General features: G+C 52.4%; 1 protein-coding gene across 10 annotated transcripts in view; it reads left to right on the top strand.

Annotated features, from left to right (window-relative positions):
- Window positions 1-18137, top strand: part of ndrg4 (NDRG family member 4) — a 42725-nt gene that overhangs the window by 9733 nt on the left and 14855 nt on the right. For 4 of the 10 annotated variants that reach the window (XM_064313233.1, XM_064313228.1, XM_064313232.1 and 1 more), the window contains 4 exons: window positions 4060-4153; window positions 4745-4927; window positions 5839-5877; window positions 12331-12436. In XM_064313233.1, the coding sequence (XP_064169303.1) occupies window positions 4073-4153; window positions 4745-4927; window positions 5839-5877; window positions 12331-12436 (409 nt within the window). In that variant the 5' untranslated portion in view covers window positions 4060-4072. Of the gene's footprint in view, window positions 1-4059; window positions 4154-4741; window positions 4928-5838; window positions 5878-9898; window positions 10572-12330; window positions 12437-18137 lie in introns of those variants that run through there. The other 6 variants (XM_064313236.1, XM_064313230.1, XM_064313229.1 and 3 more) reach the window with 3 other exon arrangements.

Raw genomic sequence — 18137 nt, 5'->3', positions numbered from 1 at the left:
TATGCTCCGCCCATTTTCAAAGCGTGTTATGTTCCTGAGTGTAACGCACAGGGTCTATTTTAATCCCTCAGACCGTGAGAAATCTTTGCCGCTTCACTACAACTTTCAAACCTGCTGCAGTTGATTCGTTTTGTGCTTTCTGTTACTAACGCCACTCAAACAAGAGAGTGGGACAGAGAATGAGAGAGTTTTTGCATGTATAAGATCCCTTATTTTCAGTCATGGGGGTGAAGAAGAGCATGTATAATTTTGATGGTACAAAGAACGGGGGAAAGCTAAGCCAGAAACAGGTTAAAATAAAAGGAAAGCGCTATGCTCAAAGGAAACTGAGAGAGAGAGGAAGGAGAATGGTGTGAGAGGGAATATGGGAGAGGGAGGAGGAGGAGGAGGTGGGATTTGGCCACCGTATGCCAGGCTCTCAGACATGATTGGCATGTTAAGTGGGGCCTTGCTGCTGACAGCCGGACACACAGGATGACATCACAGAGGGATCAGTGTTGCCAGACGCTGGCTTTTTTTATCCCCCCCCACGTCATTTCCAAAAATTCCCCCCTTTCCAATTAATTCTAATGCTAAGACTGCCCCCATACTGTATTTATTTATGTTTATGATACCCCTTACATGGACTGTTACGCTTCCTCAATGTATTACACAGATTTGTTGTAATATCTTTATTGTGGAGGTTAGAATAGATCCCCCATTCTTGAAACCCTGGTACAGGTGGCACTGGAAAGCGGGTGGTCGTGCAGGCTGGCACAAGCTGGCAGAGGGGCAGGCGGAGTCGGTGAGTCCAAGACACCAGGGGGGCGTGGCCTTGCCTCGCTGGAAGGTAAACAGGAAAGGGCAGCGGTCCCCCCTCTGGCTCAGCAATCTGGAGTTATGATTGACCTTTGACCCCCTCCCCCCATACTTCCATTGCAGATGTGTGTTTATCAGAGGCTTCACGCTCCTGTTGACGTTAACATCAGAGGCTCCGTGCGGGACGGATCCCGCCATCGCTGTTTCTCTTTATTTCCCGCGAAGGCGTGAGCCACGGCCGGGTCCTGAGCCGCCTGACTGTAATTTTTCTAAGTGCTGTCTGCTCTGCTCTGCTCTGCTCGCGAAGGAGGCAGGGAGGAGGAGGGCGTAGGGAGGCCCGGCGCTTTCGGCACGGCGGGCCTCTCCGGGAACACGCCGTTTGGTAAGAGGGGAGATTACCGTTTTGCCCCGTGGGAGATTACAGAATTTTGATTACAGTCTTTTTTGGGGGGGGGGGTGCTCTGAGTCCAGCGCTCGTCTGGCGCCTCGGACTCTGGCCCCGCCTCCCTGCTCTAAGCGACGACCTATCGCTCATCCCCCCGCTCTCTGGCTCCGCCCACCGAGGCTCGCGTCTTCACTTCCGCTCGACCTGTTTGTTTCCATGCTGTGAAGTTTGCTCTCGAACGTGTTTGCAACTCCTTATTTCCTTACATGTACTTGTTTGTGTGTGTGTGTGTATGTTTGTGTTACTATGTGATTGAATACAACAGATAATTCTGAGTTGTGTTTAGGAGTGTGGGTGTATATACTTGTGTGTATAGCTGGGGTTTGTGTAGTATGTGTGTACATTCGTATTTATGTGGTAAGAGTGTGTGCGCATTTATGGGGGTATGAGTATATGTAAATGCCCAGTAATATGTTATAGGAGTGTGTATGTGTATGAGTTTATGTGTGTGTGCAAGGCAAAGTATATGTGTGGTGTATGTCCATACGTGTGTGTGAGACTGTATATTGTGTGTATGTGAGTATATGTCAGCTGTGTGAGTGTGTGCGTTTGTGTCTGTCTGTGAGGCGTGTGAGTGATGCTTTTAGTCAGGTGTGCTAACAGGTAATGTCTCGCTCTAGATCAGCCTGTCCTGCCCGGTGTATTTATGCCCCCTTCCCTGTAATTCTCACTGAATGCTGGTGGATTTGTGCCGCTCCTCCATTGAAACATTAATTAAAATTGATGGAATTCTTTGTGTCTACTGACCTGAGCAGAGCCACTGGGGGGGGAGGGGGAGTTTAATTATCTTCGGAAGGAAAAGCTCTCTGTGTGATTCCTGGAAATACATCACCCGGCTTGTCCCGATCTTTGAGGGGGCAAGGACCGCGAGTAAACTAAGCCAGAGAGACAGCCACCTGACTGTCTATACCGCCACAATCCACCTTCTCCTACTGCTGTCTATACCACCACTATCCACTCTGTCCTACTGCTGTCTATACAGCCACAATCCACCTTCTCCTAGTGCTGTCTATACCGCCACGATCCACCCTCTACTGCTGTCTATACAGCCACAATCCACCCTCTCCTAGTGCTGTCTATACCGCCACGATCCACCCTCTACTGCTGTCTATACCGCCACAATCCACCTTCTCCTACTGCTGTCTATACCACACTATCACCTGTCCTACTGCTGTCTATACAGCCACAATCCACCTTCTCCTAGTGCTGTCTATACCGCCACGATCCACCCTCTACTGCTGTCTGTACCGCCACAATCCACTCTCTCCTAGTGCTGTTTATACCGCCACAATCCACCTTCTCCTAGTGCTGTCTGTACCGCCACAATCCACCTTCTCCTAGTGCTGTCTGTACCGCCACAATCCACCTTCTCCTACTGCTGTCTATACCGCCACAATCCACTCTGTCCTACTGCTGTCTATACCGCCACGATCCACCCACTCCTAGTGCTGTCTATAACGCCACAATCCACCTTCTCCTAGTGCTGTCTGTACCACCACTATCCACCTTCTCCTACTGCTGTCTATACCACCACAATCCAACCTCTCCTAGTGCTGTCTATACCGCCACAATCCACCTTCTCCTAGTGCTGTCTATACCGCCACAATCCACCTTCTCCTAGTACTGTCTATACCACCACTATCCACCTTCTCCTAGTGCTGTCTATACCGCCACGATCCACCCTCTACTGCTGTCTATACCGCCACAATCCACCTTCTCCTACTGCTGTCTATACCACCACTATCCACTCTGTCCTACTGCTGTCTATACAGCCACAATCCACCTTCTCCTAGTGCTGTCTATACCGCCACGATCCACCCTCTACTGCTGTCTGTACCGCCACAATCCACTCTCTCCTAGTGCTGTTTATACCGCCACAATCCACCTTCTCCTAGTGCTGTCTGTACCGCCACAATCCACCTTCTCCTAGTGCTGTCTGTACCGCCACAATCCACCTTCTCCTACTGCTGTCTATACCGCCACAATCCACTCTGTCCTACTGCTGTCTATACCGCCACAATCCACCTCCTAGTGCTGTCTATAACCCCCACAATCCACCTTCTCCTAGTGCTGTCTGTACCACCACTATCCACCTTCTCCTACTGCTGTCTATACCACCACAATCCAACCTCTCCTAGTGCTGTCTATACCGCCATAATCCACCCTCTCCTACTGCTGTCTATACCGCCACAATCCACCCTCTCCTAGTGCTGTCTATACCGCCAGAAACCACTCTCTCCTAGTGCTGTCTATACCGCCACAATCCACTCTCTCCTAGTGCTGTCTATACCGCCACAATCCACTCTCTCCTACTGCTGTCTATACCACCACAATCCACTCTCTCCTAGTGCTGTCTATACCGCCACAATCCACTCTCTCCTAGTGCTGTCTATACCGCCACAATCCACTCTCTCCTAGTGCTGTCTATACCGCCACAATCCACTCTCTCCTAGTGCTGTCTATACCGCCACAATCCACCCTCTCCTAGTACTGTCTATACCGCCACAATCCACCCTCTCCTAGTGCTGTCTATACCGCCACAATCCACCCCCTCCTAGTGCTGTTTATACCATGCTTTCAGTGTTGTTGATAATGAACAAACAAATCTGTCTTTTATTTGCATATACAGAATAAGATTATTATAGTAAGCTGTTTTGTATTGAGTGTGGTGTATGTACACGGATTGGAGTATACGTTGCTGGAGGTGGAGTGGGTGTATGTTGCTGGAGGCGGAGCGGGTTCATATCTGTGGGAGTTGGATGAGAACACGGTATGAGGTGTGCTAACTCAGGTGTGCGTTGCCATGGTTTTTGCAGGTTGCTCTCCAAGATGGCTGGGATGAAGGAGCAGCAGTTCACTGAGGAGAAACCGCTCCTGCCAGAGCAGAAAGCAGGACAGGACTCCGACATGGTGAGAGAGAGCGAGTGTGCGTGTGTGTGTGTGTGTGTGTGTGTGTGTGTGTATATGTGCACGTGTGTGTGTGTGTGTGTGTGCGTTTGCTCTTGCTTCTCTCTAATCTCTCTGCAGTGTGGAGGACAGGCTGACGTATGAGCGGCTAATGTAAGACGAAGAGCGTGACAGAGTGAGAGCGGCATCGACAAAAACACAGGGAAAGGCAGCAGAGCCACCTGCTGGCCACAACAGCATACATTTCCCAGAATGCACCGCAAAAGAGACCGGTTCCTGAGAGAAAGGAGCACATTTTGGGGGCAACTTGCTGTGGGGTGTGGGGTGTAGATTTACTCCAGTGCGCAGGGGTGTGCTTCAGACTCACTGGAGGGCCGTTCGGAATGAGGATCCTGCGTGCTGCCCCGCCTACTTCCCCTCCTGCCTGTTGTTGCCTCTTCCCAAGCTCCCCTCTCTTGCTGCTCTGTTACTGCTACTCGCTTGCTGCTTAACCTACGCCCCCCTGGCTCCGCCTCTCCCCTCCCCCTGGCCCCGCCCAGGTCTTTCAGGTTGCCATGGGCGCAGTAACCTGTCTGTTTGTGTTTGCCGTAGCAGGAGCATGGAGCCGAAGCTCGGTGCGCGAACGCGCCGCCCGCCACCTCCCCCCCGCCCGCCGCCGCCACCACCTCCTCCTCCGCCGCCGCCGCCCCCCCGCCCTCGGCCCGCCCCCACCGGTGGCACATGTTCGCGCGGCGCTGGCTGCACGTCACCCGCCATCGCAGCAGCGGGTTCACCCCGGTAATTACTACAAAGACCACAAACCACCACCCTCCCGCCTCCCCCCCCCCCCCCCATTCGTGTGGTAACCGTGGAACGTGTCCTCATTGTGACATCACAGACCACGCCCCCCCCCCCCCCCCCCCCCGCAGCTACGCACTGCCTCCACTCACAATTCCCGTGAAAGGAGAGTCTCGTTTATGAAAAGCACCACCTTCCTTGTGGCACAGCGCCCCCCGCTGGTTCGCTGGGGGGTTTTTTTCTTTCTTTCTTTCTTTCGGCTGTGGGGTTTTTTGTGTGAGGACGAGAGGGCGACCTGCTGGTCCGACGCCGCCGCCTTCGCTCCCACAGTCACCGCCATCGCTAACCGCCGTCACTGTCTCTTCCACAGAGCCCTGGGCTCAAGGTAACGGGCCTCTCTGTGGCCTCTCCTCTGCATGAGCACAGCTAACCCTGCATCTGCTGCATCCTAACCCTGCTCCCCTGTCGCTGACGAACCGCTCGGTAACGGCTGCCGTTCACCCTGTGCCCTGGATGCTAACCATGTATTCCTGTTTAACCGCCATCTCCACGCTAACCCTGAATATGTCCCGCCAGAGCCATGCTAACATGACCTTTGATGTTCTGCTGTTTTTCCGGGACTGTGTGACGCCGTGCCTTTCGGGCTCAGGACGCTGGGGCGAGGAGCTGGGCCACGCTTGCGCTCGCATGCGCGGAGCCGCGGGCGAGAGCCGGGAGCCGCCGCTGCGCGTTTCCCCTCCCTGTGCGCGCGCCAGGGTCGCGCCGATGCCGCTACAGCGTGGCTCCTGTGACTCCGCCTCCAAAGCGCCCTCACTCTCACTCGATTGGCTGCCATCCGCGGCGGCGGTCTCGGGTCCGGGGCCCTGCGGTTCTGGCGTGTAATCCAGTGCGTGTTTTCTCTCTCTCCCCAGGAAAACTGCGACACCTTTATCTCTCCGGGAGACTGGAAGGTACTGAGGGTCTTCTCTGTGTTTGTCTGTCTGTCCATCTGTCAGTCTGTCTGTCTCTTTGTCTGTCCATCTGTCTGTCTGTCTGTCTGTCTGTCTGTCAATCTCTTTGTCTGTCCATCTGTCAGTTTGTCTGTCTGTCTGTTTGTTTGTCTCTCTTTGTCTGTCCATCTGTCTGTCTGACTGTTTGTTTGTTTGTTTGTTTGTCCATCTGTTTGTTTGTCAGTCTGTTTCTGTCTGTCTGTCTCTTTGTCTGTCTGTCTGTCAGTCTGTTTGTCTGTTTGCCTATCTCTTTGTCTGTCTGTCAGTCTGTCTCTATGACTGTCTCTTTGTCTGTCTGTCTGTCTGTCTGTCTGTCTCTTTGTCTGTCTGAGGATTTTGTGTCATTGCTCAAGAGGAGGAATACTCGCTGCAATGGCGATGCGCTCACCTGCACGTCTCTGCAGCTGTGAAGCTGTTACTTGGTTATAAACTGCCCTCTAGTGGCTGACACAGTGATTACAGCACGATGCGGCAGTTCGGAGCAGCTGCCTGTCCTCCCTGATACTGATCTGAGATCAGTGTGTGTGCTGAGACTGGGGAATAGCTGTCATACTGTCATGGTAATACAACCTCATGCTGAAATATGGGTGGAGAGTACAGCCACACAAACATACGCACGCACACACACATACACACACGCACACACACAGACATACACTCTCTCTCTCTCTCACACACACACACAGACATACACTCTCTCTCTCTCTCTCCACACCACACAGACACACACACACAGACATACACTCTCACTCTCACGCTGTCTCTATCACACACACACACTCAAGCGTTAATGTAAAGGGATGAGGTAAGGGCCCTGTCTGTGTTCCAGGGGCGCATGCTATGGTGTGAATGTGCTCCAGCGGGAGGATGTCTTAAAGAAGGAAGGTGTGAGGAAGCAGGGAAGGAGGGCTGAGGGGTGGCTGGAAGAGATGTTAAGTCAAACTTAGGTGTTAATTAACAGAAAAGAATAAAAGAGTAAAGTTTCTGTTGTTACTTTGGTCTAGCTGAACAGACTCACACTCGCACACACACACACGACACACTCAGACACTCACATCCGTGCAAACGCGCGCGTACATGCACACGCACGCATATACGCACGCGCACGTGTGTGTGCAGGGAGGCAGTACAGCGGAGCTGTTAGTAGCCTTGTTGCCACACAGAAAGACGGTGCCGAGTTTGAATCCTGGCCTTTCTGTGTGGAGTTTGCATGGTCTCCCCAGGTGCTTTAGGGGTTCCTCTGGGTACGCTAGTTTCCTCCATGCAGGTTAGGTTACGTGGAGAGTCTAAATTGTTCTTGCGGTGTGAATGTGTGTGACTGAATGGTGTGTTGGGCCCTGCGGTGGATTGCTGACCTATCTGGAGTGTATTCCTGCCTTTCACCCAGTGCATGCTGGGATAGACTCCAGCCACCCCCCCCTCCCAATCCAGCAATATGGACCAGCTAGTGTTAAATTCAGAGACAGAGCTGGCCAAATAAGTGTCTACATAGGGCCCTGCGACCACTATGGGCCCCCCTAATTTCTCTAAAACACATGCGCTGTATGACCCAAAGTATCTGGACACCCCTTGGCCTGGGGCTGTTTTCATGGTTTGGGCTAGGCCCCTTAGTTCCAGTGAAGGCAATCTAGACGATTCTGTGCTTCTAACTTTGTGGCAACAGTCTGGGGAAGGCCCTTTCCTGTTTCAGCATGACACTGCCCCCCGGGTCCATAAAGAAGTGGTTTTGTCGAGAATAGTGTGGAAGTACTTAACTGGCCTGCGCAGAGCCCCGACCTCAACCCCATCCAGCACCTTTGGGATCAGTTGGAAAGCCAACTGCGAGCCAGGCCTAATCACCCAATCAGTGCCTGACCTCACTAAAGCTCTTCTGGCTAAATGGAAGCAAATCCCTGCAGCAATGCTCCAACATCTAGCATAAAGCCTTCCCAGAAGAGTGGAGGTTATTATTGCTGCAAAGGGTGGACCAACTCCATATTAATGCTCATAATTTTGGATGAGATGCTGGATGTCAGGTGTCCACGTACTTTTGGTCTTGTAGTGTGCATTATTTATTATGCTGGGCTGGGAGGGATGATCAGATCTTGCTTAGGGCCCCTCAAAGTCTGCAGCTGGGGCTGAACAGAGCCGTTAGTTTGGGGCGGTCTGGAACACTCGCTGACTCAGAAAGAGCGCATCGGGTCAGTTGGGGGATCTGTGGCGTGCGGAGACCGGTCGGGGGGGTCGGGGGGGATGGGGGGGCGGGTCTGTGGAGGACGTGCCACCGCAGGTCTCCTGACCTTTTATGAGCAGCGGGGGTTCGGGGAGGGGCCACCATGCAGAGGTCAGTTCTGCTTTCAGAGAGAGGGGAGAGAGAAAGAGAGGGGAGACAGAGAGATCGGAGGGGGGGGGGGCAGAGAGAGAGAGGGAGAGATCACAACTCTTACATCATAAAAAGTCGATTTGATTAAATTTTATTAAATTCCGGCAGGTTTTCCTGTGCCAGGTTTCTGAATAAAAACTGATTCTAAAATTCATTGCACTTGCAGAAATGAGTGAAGGAGCACTTTTTGACTTTTTGGGGTGAGGCACTCTCAGCCCCTCCACCTGCAGCGTCATTACTGCTTTCCCTCCACTAAGCCCGAGCTGATTGGCTCTCCTGTGGAAGAGGGCTGTTGGGAGTGGCCCAGCACCATTAGGCGACTTTTAATTGGTTCTTCCTCACTTCACGTGAGCAGGTAATAAGGTACCTTAAAGTAGAGGGAGTTGGCAAGAAAGAAACAGTCTCCTCAATCAACTGGTCTTGAAACTTACTGATTTACTACCCCACGCTAGCAATATTAAATCGAACCAAAGATTCTAATTTGTTATATTGGGTGAATGAAACTAAAACGTAAAGCAAATTCGGTAGCTTTCAGGCCCTAAAACATCACTGCACGTTGGCAGAGAATCTCCCAGCCAAACACAATCTCCTAATTGAACTTGAGAGAGGGAGAGAGAATGAGTTCAGTTTTGCCAGAAAACTTTTTATTTGGTCGTTAAGCAGAGCGTAAGCAAAGCCCCATATTACAGCAAAATGAGAATACAGACGATTTGAACAGATTTTCAGACCTCCCTCAGTCCCCCTAGTTAAAATACACAGATCAGGAACCAAAGGAGCCCCCACTGAGCAAAGACAAGAGCCCAAAAAAACATGTTAAATTTAAAATGGAGGCTCATTCCCCTTCACCGTAGGGAAGAGATTCCACCTTCCTGATGTGCCAAAATTCACTAAAAATGTACACATCTCATCACTTTGTGAGAACTGTTCTTTAATGATCTCAAAAGTTTCTGATCGACGTGCTCACCAGGAGCGCGACAGTACAGTCTCTCTCTGGCTGATGAACATGCCCTGTCATTAGAGGGGGGGGGGGGGGGGCTGGTGGGAGAGAGGAAGTAGAGACAGCGGGATGGGGGCTTGTTTTTTTTGCGGAGACGGGGCGGTGTTGAGTCAGCGGGGAGCGGGTTAATCTCCCTTCTGCGGAGCGCAAGACTGAAAGAGGGGAAGGGAGCGACAGACCCGCTGCGTCAGCACGAGGGGTGTTAATATCCCTGTGAGCGGGAGCGAGGGAACGGGGGGCAGAGGCAGGGAGGGACGGGGGCAGGGAGGGGGAGGGAAGGGAGAGAGGGATTTCTGTGAATGAGTCCTCTGCGGCCGCGCGCGAAGCAGTGAAGCACAGGGGCGAGGCCGGCGGACTGCGCTGGGCGGACGCGCGTTAGCTTGCGCAGAGCTGGGCGGACGCGCGTTAGCTTGCGCAGAGCTGGGCGGACGCGCGTTAGCTTGCGCAGAGCTGCGCAGGCGCACTCCCTCTGCGGGAGCGTGTGCAGAGCTGCCCGTGAGCCTGAGAGTTTGGCTGTGTGCGCTCTCTCAAATCCACCGTCCTTTTATATGCACAAGAGATGCATCTTGCGTACATGTATGGGAGCAAGTTTGTGCATGTGTGGGTATGTGTGTGTGTGAATGTGTGTGTGTGTTTGTTTTTTGAGTGCATGTGTGGGTTTGTGTGTATATGTGTGTGTCTGTGTTTGTTTGTGTGTGCATGTGTGGGTTTGTGTGTGTGTGTGTGTATGTGTTGTGTGGGTTTGTGTGTATATGTGTGTGTCTGTGTTTGTTTGTGTGTGCATGTGTGGGTTTGTGTGTGTCTGTGTTTGTTTGTGTGTGCATGTGTGGGTTTGTGTGTATATGTGTGTGTTTGTGTGTGGGTTTGTGTGTGTGTTCAAGCGCTGGTCTCAGGTCAGTAGGATGAGCCTTTTGCGATGGTGCTGAGGAGAGAGAGAGGAGAACAGTGGAGGAATGCGAGGGGGGCCGCTAGCCAATCAGGAACAGGGAGTCAGCCCCGGCGTCCAATGAGAGAGCGGCAGAGCCCCCCCGCGGTGGGATACATAAGGCACCGGGGGAGGGGAGGGAGCAGCGGCACTGCAGAACCGAGCGCGAGCGCGAGGCAGGACCAGACAAAGGGACGACATCACCACCCAGCTCGGCTGCGGCAGCCCAGACCTAGTCTGATCCCAGAGAGGAACGGCTCCCTCCCTCCGTCTGCCCGTCCGTCCGTCTGTCCTCCTCCGCTCTTCCTCCTCTCCGCCGTCGCGCTCGCGCCCGCGCCCAACTAGCAACCATGCCTGAGTGCTGGGATGGGGTGAGTCTGCAGGGATGTGTGTGTGTGTGTGTGTGTGTGTGTTTGTGCATGTGCCCGCGTGCGTGTTTTCTGTTGTGTGTTTGCGTATATTTTAGTGTGTGAGTATTTTTATTTATGCCTGTATTTTGTGTGTGCGTTTTCCTGTCTTTGTGTATATGCATATTTATGTGTGCGTGCGTGCGTGCGTGCGTGCGTGCGTGTGTGTGTGCATGCGTGTGTGTGTGTGTGTGTGTGTGTATTAGTATGTGCAAGGTCTTTTGTTTAGCCCATCAGAATGTGCCAGATGTCCCTGTTCTGTCTGTGTGTTATCAACCCCCTGACTCTAACCCCACTTATCTCTGACCTTATTTTCATATTGCACGGGACCATGGGAGGGGGAGGGGGGGCTGCTGTATGTTTAAGTGGATGTGTTGTTTCTCCTGAGCTAAATATATAGAGCGCTCGTGGTTGCCATGGAATGTTTGCGAGGGCATTTCTGTACGATTTTTTCCCCCGACGTTTACCAGCGACGGAGAAACGTCGGCGGAACAAAGAGAGTGCGTTCGAGCTCCTGCACGCGGTGCTGCAGCCACGCAGCGCACTCGCTGACACACTGACACACTGAAGACGCACTGCTGACACGCGCAGCACGCGCGCGCGGTCACGTCCACACGCCTGCCTGCTGTCGGAATGCAGTCTGAGAGCGCCTGGAATGGCTGATGTCATCCTGCACCTGTCTGTCTGTCCGTCAGTCTGTCTGTCTGTCCGTCTGTCCGTCTGTCTGTCTGTCTGTCTGTCCTGTCGCGATGCTCAGCTGGCGCTTGTCATCATTTGTCGGACGAAGATAATCCTCAGTCTTGTCATACACACACACACACACACACTCGCGCACATGCACACACACACACACACACACACACATTCATGGTGTAGGAAGAAGAGACCTGGAGACACCAGCGTGGTCTGTCCAGATTGAAAAATCTATGACCTTGAAATAAAAATGGAGAGAGAGAAAGAGAGGATGTGAGAAAGGGAGTGAAAGAAAGGGGGGATAGAAAAAGGGTGATAAATCACTGAAGGTCATTTCCTCATTGGCTCTCTGTGTGTGCATGTGGATGTGTTCACTGTGTCCTAGATTTGTGCGTGAAATTTTCTGCAGTTGAATGTGATTATGTTGAACACGTGGTGCTTTGTCCACATAAACATTTTTAATTCCCTGTCCGTGTGTTCTGTGTGAACAGCTTTTGTATATTTTTATTTTATTGACTTAGATTTTTATTATTATTATTATTATTATTGGTTGGCTCTGTGCTGAGATATTAGATATGCAGGTCAGTGTTCAGTTTGGTTCTATGCTGAATGTGCAGGGCAGTGTTCAGTTTGGAGTCTGTTGGGTGAGCAAGTCAGTGTTCAGTTTGGGGTCTGTAATGAATGGGCAGGTCAGTATTCAATTTTTAACCTGTGCTGAGTGAGCAGGTCAGTGTTCAGTTCGAGGTCTGTGCTGAGTGAGCAGGTCAGTGTTCAGTTTTGCGTGTGTGTTGAATGTACAGCTCAGTGTTCAGTTTGAGGACTGTGTTGAGTGTACAGTTCAGTGTGAGGTCTGTGTTGGGTGTGCAGGTCAGTGTTCAGTTTGGGGTCTGTATTGAGTGTGCAGGTCGGTGTTCAATTTGGGGTTTGTGTTGGGTGTGCAGGTCAGTGTTCAGTTTGAGGTCTGTGTTGAGTCTCGGCAGGCCAGAATGGCAGTATCCTGTGGCTCATGTGCTCGCTGTTCTTTCTGCAGGAACATGATATCGACACCCCCTATGGCATGCTCCACGTAGTCATCCGGGGGGCACCCAAGGGGAACAAGCCTGCTATCCTCACCTACCACGATGTGGGGCTCAACCGTAAGCATTCTGCTCCTGTGTGTGTGTGTGTGTGTGTGTGTGTGTGTGTGTGTGTGTGTGTGTGTGCGTGCGTGCGTGCGTGGGTGTGTGTGGGTGCGTGTGTGTGTGTGTGTGTGTGTGGGTGTGTGTGTGCGTGTGTGTGTGGGTGCGTGTGTGTGTGTGCGCCTGTGTGTGTGTACGTGCGTATGCGTGCGTGTGTGTGCCTGTGTGTGTGCACACGTGTGTGTGTGTCCGTGTGCGTACACATGTAATATTTAACCCTATATAGTTACTGGTCCTCTAATGTCACACCGAAGCAATGACCAGAGTAAAAGCTATGTTTGCCATTGTTGTGAATGGGTGAACCCGCATTATCCGACCGGGGTTCACCACCCTGGTCATGACGTGGGTTTAACACAGGTTTGACCAAGCTCAGTTTCAGTATAAAAGGGGGTGGCATGGGTTGGACTACTCTATGCAGCACAGTTAGCTGACCAGCCTGCTATGTTTTCTTGTGTTTAACTGCAAAAACGATGTTCCAAAACTTTTATTCAGTGGATGGAACCCATACTCATGTAAAGGTAGGCTATATGAGAACCATATGACTCAGAAATTAATTTAATTTTCATTAGCTAGATTCACCCAAGAAGGGGATTGCTCAGTTTTCACAGATACATATGTAACGGTGAATATTACATAACTAATTATACTCAAAATGTCTTGTGACATAGTTTTTTCATAAATGCATTTGCTAAATTTAGAGCACATCAATAGGCAACTGAGGAGTTAACATACTGGGTTAAGCCGACTTAATGGCAAACTACATTGTATTCGCTAACCAGCTGGCCACTAAACTAATTGAATTAGTGGGAAGAACATGTACTTCAAGCAAGCTGACTATGTTTGTTTTTAATGACGTTGAGAGGCAACAACCCTCTTCAACACCTTTTAAGCATGAAAGTATACTTGTGAACCCAGGTCCTGTGTGAACTGCAAGGACCGAATATCTCATATCAAGGGTACAGTGTCTCCTGTACCAGAGTGTGGTTCAGGCCCAGGGTACAGTGTCTCCTGTACCAGAGTGTGGCTCAGGTCGAGGGTACAGTGTCTCCTGTACCAGAGTGTGGCTCAGGCCGAGGGTACAGTGTCTCCTGTACCAGAGTGTGGTTCAGGCCCAGGGTACAGTGTCTCCTGTACCAGAGTGTGGTTCAGGCCGAGGGTACAGTGTCTCCTGTACCAGAGTGTGGTTCAGGCCCAGGGTACAGTGTCTCCTGTACCAGAGTGTGGTTCAGACCCAGGGTACAGTGTCTCCTGTACCAGAGTGTGGCTCAGGTCGAGGGTACAGTGTCTCCTGTACCAGAGTGTGGTTCAGGCCCAGGGTACAGTGTCTCCTGTACCAGAGTGTGGTTCAGGCCCAGGGTACAGTGTCTCCTGTACCAGAGTGTGGTTCAGGCTCAGGGTACAGTGTCTCCTGTACCAGAGTGTGGTTCAGGCCCAGGGTACAGTGTCTCCTGTACCAGAGTGTGGTTCAGGCCGAGGGTACAGTGTCTCCTGTACCAGAGTGTGGTTCAGGCCCAGGGTACAGTGTCTCCTGTACCAGAGTGTGGTTCAGGCCCAGGGTACAGTGTCTCCTGTACCAGAGTGTGGTTCAGGTCGATGGTACAGTGTCTCCTGTACCAGAGTGTGGTTCAGACCCAGGGTACAGTGTCTCCTGTACCAGAGTGTGGTTCAGACCCAGGGTACAGTGTCTCCTGTACCAGAGTGTGGTTCAGACCCAGGGTACAGTGTCTCCTGTACCAGAGTGTGGTTCAGGTCGATGGTACAGTGTCTCCTGTACCAGAGTGTGGTTCAGGCCGAGGGTACAGTGTCTCCTGTACCAGAGTGTGGTTCAGGCCGAGGGTACAGTGTCTCCTGTACCAGAGTGTGGTTCAGGCCCAGGGTACAGTGTCTCCTGTACCAGAGTGTGGTTCAGGTTGAGGGTACAGTGTCTCCTGTACCAGAGTGTGGTTCAGGCTGAGGGTACAGTGTCTCCTGTACCAGAGTGTGGTTCAGGCCGAGGGTACAGTGTCTCCTGTACCAGAGTGTGGTTCAGGTTGAGGGTACAGTGTCTCCTTTACCAGAGTGTGGTTCAGGTTGAGGGTACAGTATTTCCTGTACCAGAGTGTGGTTCAGGCTGAGGGTACAGTATCTCCTGTACCAGAGTGTGGTTCAGGTTGAGGGTACAGTATCTCCTGTACCAGAGTGTGGTTCAGGCCGAGGGTACAGTGTCTCCTGTACCAGAGTGTGGTTCAGGTTGAGGGTACAGTGTCTCCTGTACCAGAGTGTGGTTCAGGTGAGGGTACAGTGTCTCCTGTACCAGAGTGTGGTTCAGGCCCAGGGTACAGTGTCTCCTGTACCAGAGTGTGGTTCAGGTCGATGGTACAGTGTCTCCTGTACCAGAGTGTGGTTCAGACCCAGGGTACAGTGTCTCCTGTACCAGAGTGTGGTTCAGACCCAGGGTACAGTGTCTCCTGTACCAGAGTGTGGTTCAGACCCAGGGTACAGTGTCTCCTGTACCAGAGTGTGGTTCAGGTCGATGGTACAGTGTCTCCTGTACCAGAGTGTGGTTCAGGCCGAGGGTACAGTGTCTCCTGTACCAGAGTGTGGTTCAGGCCGAGGGTACAGTGTCTCCTGTACCAGAGTGTGGTTCAGGCCCAGGGTACAGTGTCTCCTGTACCAGAGTGTGGTTCAGGTTGAGGGTACAGTGTCTCCTGTACCAGAGTGTGGTTCAGGCTGAGGGTACAGTGTCTCCTGTACCAGAGTGTGGTTCAGGCCGAGGGTACAGTGTTCCCCTGTACCAGAGTGTGGTTCAGGTTGAGGGTACAGTGTCTCCTGTACCAGAGTGTGGTTCAGGTTGAGGGTACAGTATTTCCTGTACCAGAGTGTGGTTCAGGCTGAGGGTACAGTATCTCCTGTACCAGAGTGTGGTTCAGGTTGAGGGTACAGTATCTCCTGTACCAGAGTGTGGTTCAGGCCGAGGGTACAGTGTCTCCTGTACCAGAGTGTGGTTCAGGCTGAGGGTACAGTGTCTCCTGTACCAGAGTGTGGTTCAGGTTGAGGGTACAGTATCTCCTGTACCAGAGTGTGGTTCAGGTTGAGGGTACAGTATCTCCTGTACCAGAGTGTGGTTCAGGTTGAGGGTACAGTGTCTCCTGTACCAGAGTGTGGTTCAGGTTGAGGGTACAGTGTCTCCTGTACCAGAGTGTGGTTCAGGCCCAGGGTACAGTGTCTCCTGTACCAGAGTGTGGTTCAGGTTGAGGGTACAGTATTTCCTGTACCAGAGTGTGGTTCACAGATTTCACCGTGCTGTCTCTGTCCCTCTTTCCTTTTGTGACTCAGGGCTTCGAATCTGCTGCTATATTCGGTCTTTGCAGGTGGTCACATGGTACAGCCGGGACTCTGGCGCGGTTGGCGCTCGAGGTGCTAATTAGACGGAGCACGGTAGCGCTCTCGCACCTGCGCCTCAGACAGGCGTCGGCCGACGAGCCGAAGCACACGAGCCCCCCCCCCCCCCCCCCGGCGCGCTCGGCGCGACCGCGCTGTTGGTGCGTTCTTTTCTCCTCGCTCTCCGGTCGGTGGGCGCGGCCGCGGCGATTGACGGGGCGGCCGTCCTGCCGCAGCGATCCGAAAGTAGGGCAGGAGAGCGCGTTCGCCGGGGACCGCCTGCAAACAGGCGAGAAACGCGCAGCGCGCCGAGAGCGAGAGATTAGATTTGCCGAACGCCGTTTCAGGCACGTACGGGCGTCAAGTGTTCTGTTGTCGGTCGGCGGAGAGTTCAAGCTTTGTTTTTGTTCCGAGTGGGGATTGGAATCCGATTTCCAGCGAAAACAGGGCTGCGAGAACGTAATCCCCACAGATGTCTGTTATCGCCTCGCCGCGGTCCCGCGTTTTTGAAGGGGGGGGGGGGGGGGGGTGTTACATAAGCTCTTGAAAGTGCCTCTTAAAAACAACAGCAGCTCTAAATCCAGGCCTCGTCCTGACCCGCTGCGTAGCCACGGTCGCTGGAAGTGACATTGTTTGCGCGCACACACTTAGCTCGAGATCATAATTTCAGGATTATTTCATCCGTCAAATGGCACCTCTAGTTCACGGGGTCGATGACTCAGAGATTGACATCCCTCTCTCTCTCTCTCTCTCTCTCTCTCTCTCTAAAATGAGAATAATATTTTCTAATGACCTTACCAAGCAGTCTGATATAAAATGGCCGGCTCCGGGTGTCACATCCAAGGCTCTGAACGCGAGTGACCTTGAGCCTGGAACGGAAACCGCAGGCGTCATTTCATGAGCGCCTACCCTTCCCTCCCTCCCTCCCTCCATCCATCCCTCCCTCCCTCCCTCCCTCCGTCCGTCCATCCATCCATCCCTCCCTCCCTCCCTCCCTCCCTCCATCCATCCATCCATCCCTTCCTCCCTCCCTCCCTCCGTCCGTCCGTCCATCCATCCATCCATCCATCCCTCCCTCCCTCCATCCATCCATCCATCCATCCATCCGTCCATCCATTCCTCCCTCCCTCCCTCCCTATCCATCCATTCATCCATCCCTCCCTCCATTCATTCATCCATCCATCCATCCCTCACTTGCTCCTTTCGTTCCTCTCACTGACCCTCCTGGGGGGGGGGGGGGGGTCCGGTGGGGGCGGGGGTGAACGAGGGATGAAATGTAGGTCAGAAAAACATTCCCATCATGCCTCGCCGGGCAGGGGAGGGGCGGCACTGCGGACCTCTGCTTCCCGGTGCAGCCTCTGCGGCGGCTGCCACATTAGTATGCGCGGCGAGTTGCCACGGCGATGCCGTCTGACTCAGTTATTACCTTCGCTGCAGGGAGGGAGAGAGAGAGAGAGAGAGAGAGAGAGAGAAAGAAGGGTAGAGAATGGACGGAAGGAGAAAAAGGCAGAGAGAGAGAGTGAGGAAGAGAGGGACAGGATGGTTGGAGATTATTTTTGGTAAAAAGTAGCGCATCATTTTTGGTTCGTTGTATTGCTTCGTTTTTAAAGAAGAAGAAGATTATCTTTCACAGTCATGCATATAAAAACCAAAACACTAGTACAGTACTACTGCCTTAAGGACAAAGGCAGATTAATCCTTTGAGATACAGAGAGAGAGAGAGAGAGAGAGGGGGGGAAGAGATTGAGAAGAGACAGGCTGTCCCATATAGCTCCAGCTCTGCATCTGTGTGTGGTGCAGAGGATTTTTGGGGGTGGGGCTTTTTTCAGTCCTTGCGTTCCTTTGATGAGTTTTCGGGGGGGGGGGGGGGGGTCTGTGATAAAACAGCTGGGCCGTGATGCGTGCGACTGGCGCTTCAGACTGAAATGGGCCAGTGCAACTGGAGCGTGAGAGAGTGCCAGCTTGGGCACACACACACACACACACACACACACACACACACACACAAACACGCAGTCACACACAAACACGCAGTCACGCGCACCCTTCATATTTATTTTTATCCTTTATTTCATTAATTTTTCAGCTGCAAAGGGAAGAGAGCAGAAGGCAAATTCAGGGAATCTAGGACAAGCCGCCCCCCACCCATCCATCTTCCCCCTTTCCCCCCCCAGCCTGAGGAAAACATACTGTCTTTAAACAGAACTGAGAGAAAGAGAGAAGGACAGAGAGAGAGAGAGAGAGAGAGAAAGAGGGTTTGTCCACCCAACCCTGAGGAAAATGTACTGCGGATGCATGT

The sequence above is a fragment of the Anguilla rostrata genome, chromosome 16, assembly GCF_018555375.3.
Source record: "Anguilla rostrata isolate EN2019 chromosome 16, ASM1855537v3, whole genome shotgun sequence".
NCBI lineage: Eukaryota > Metazoa > Chordata > Actinopteri > Anguilliformes > Anguillidae > Anguilla > Anguilla rostrata.
Note: the sequence above shows the minus strand (reverse complement) of the source record. Positions and strands in the feature narration are given on the sequence as shown.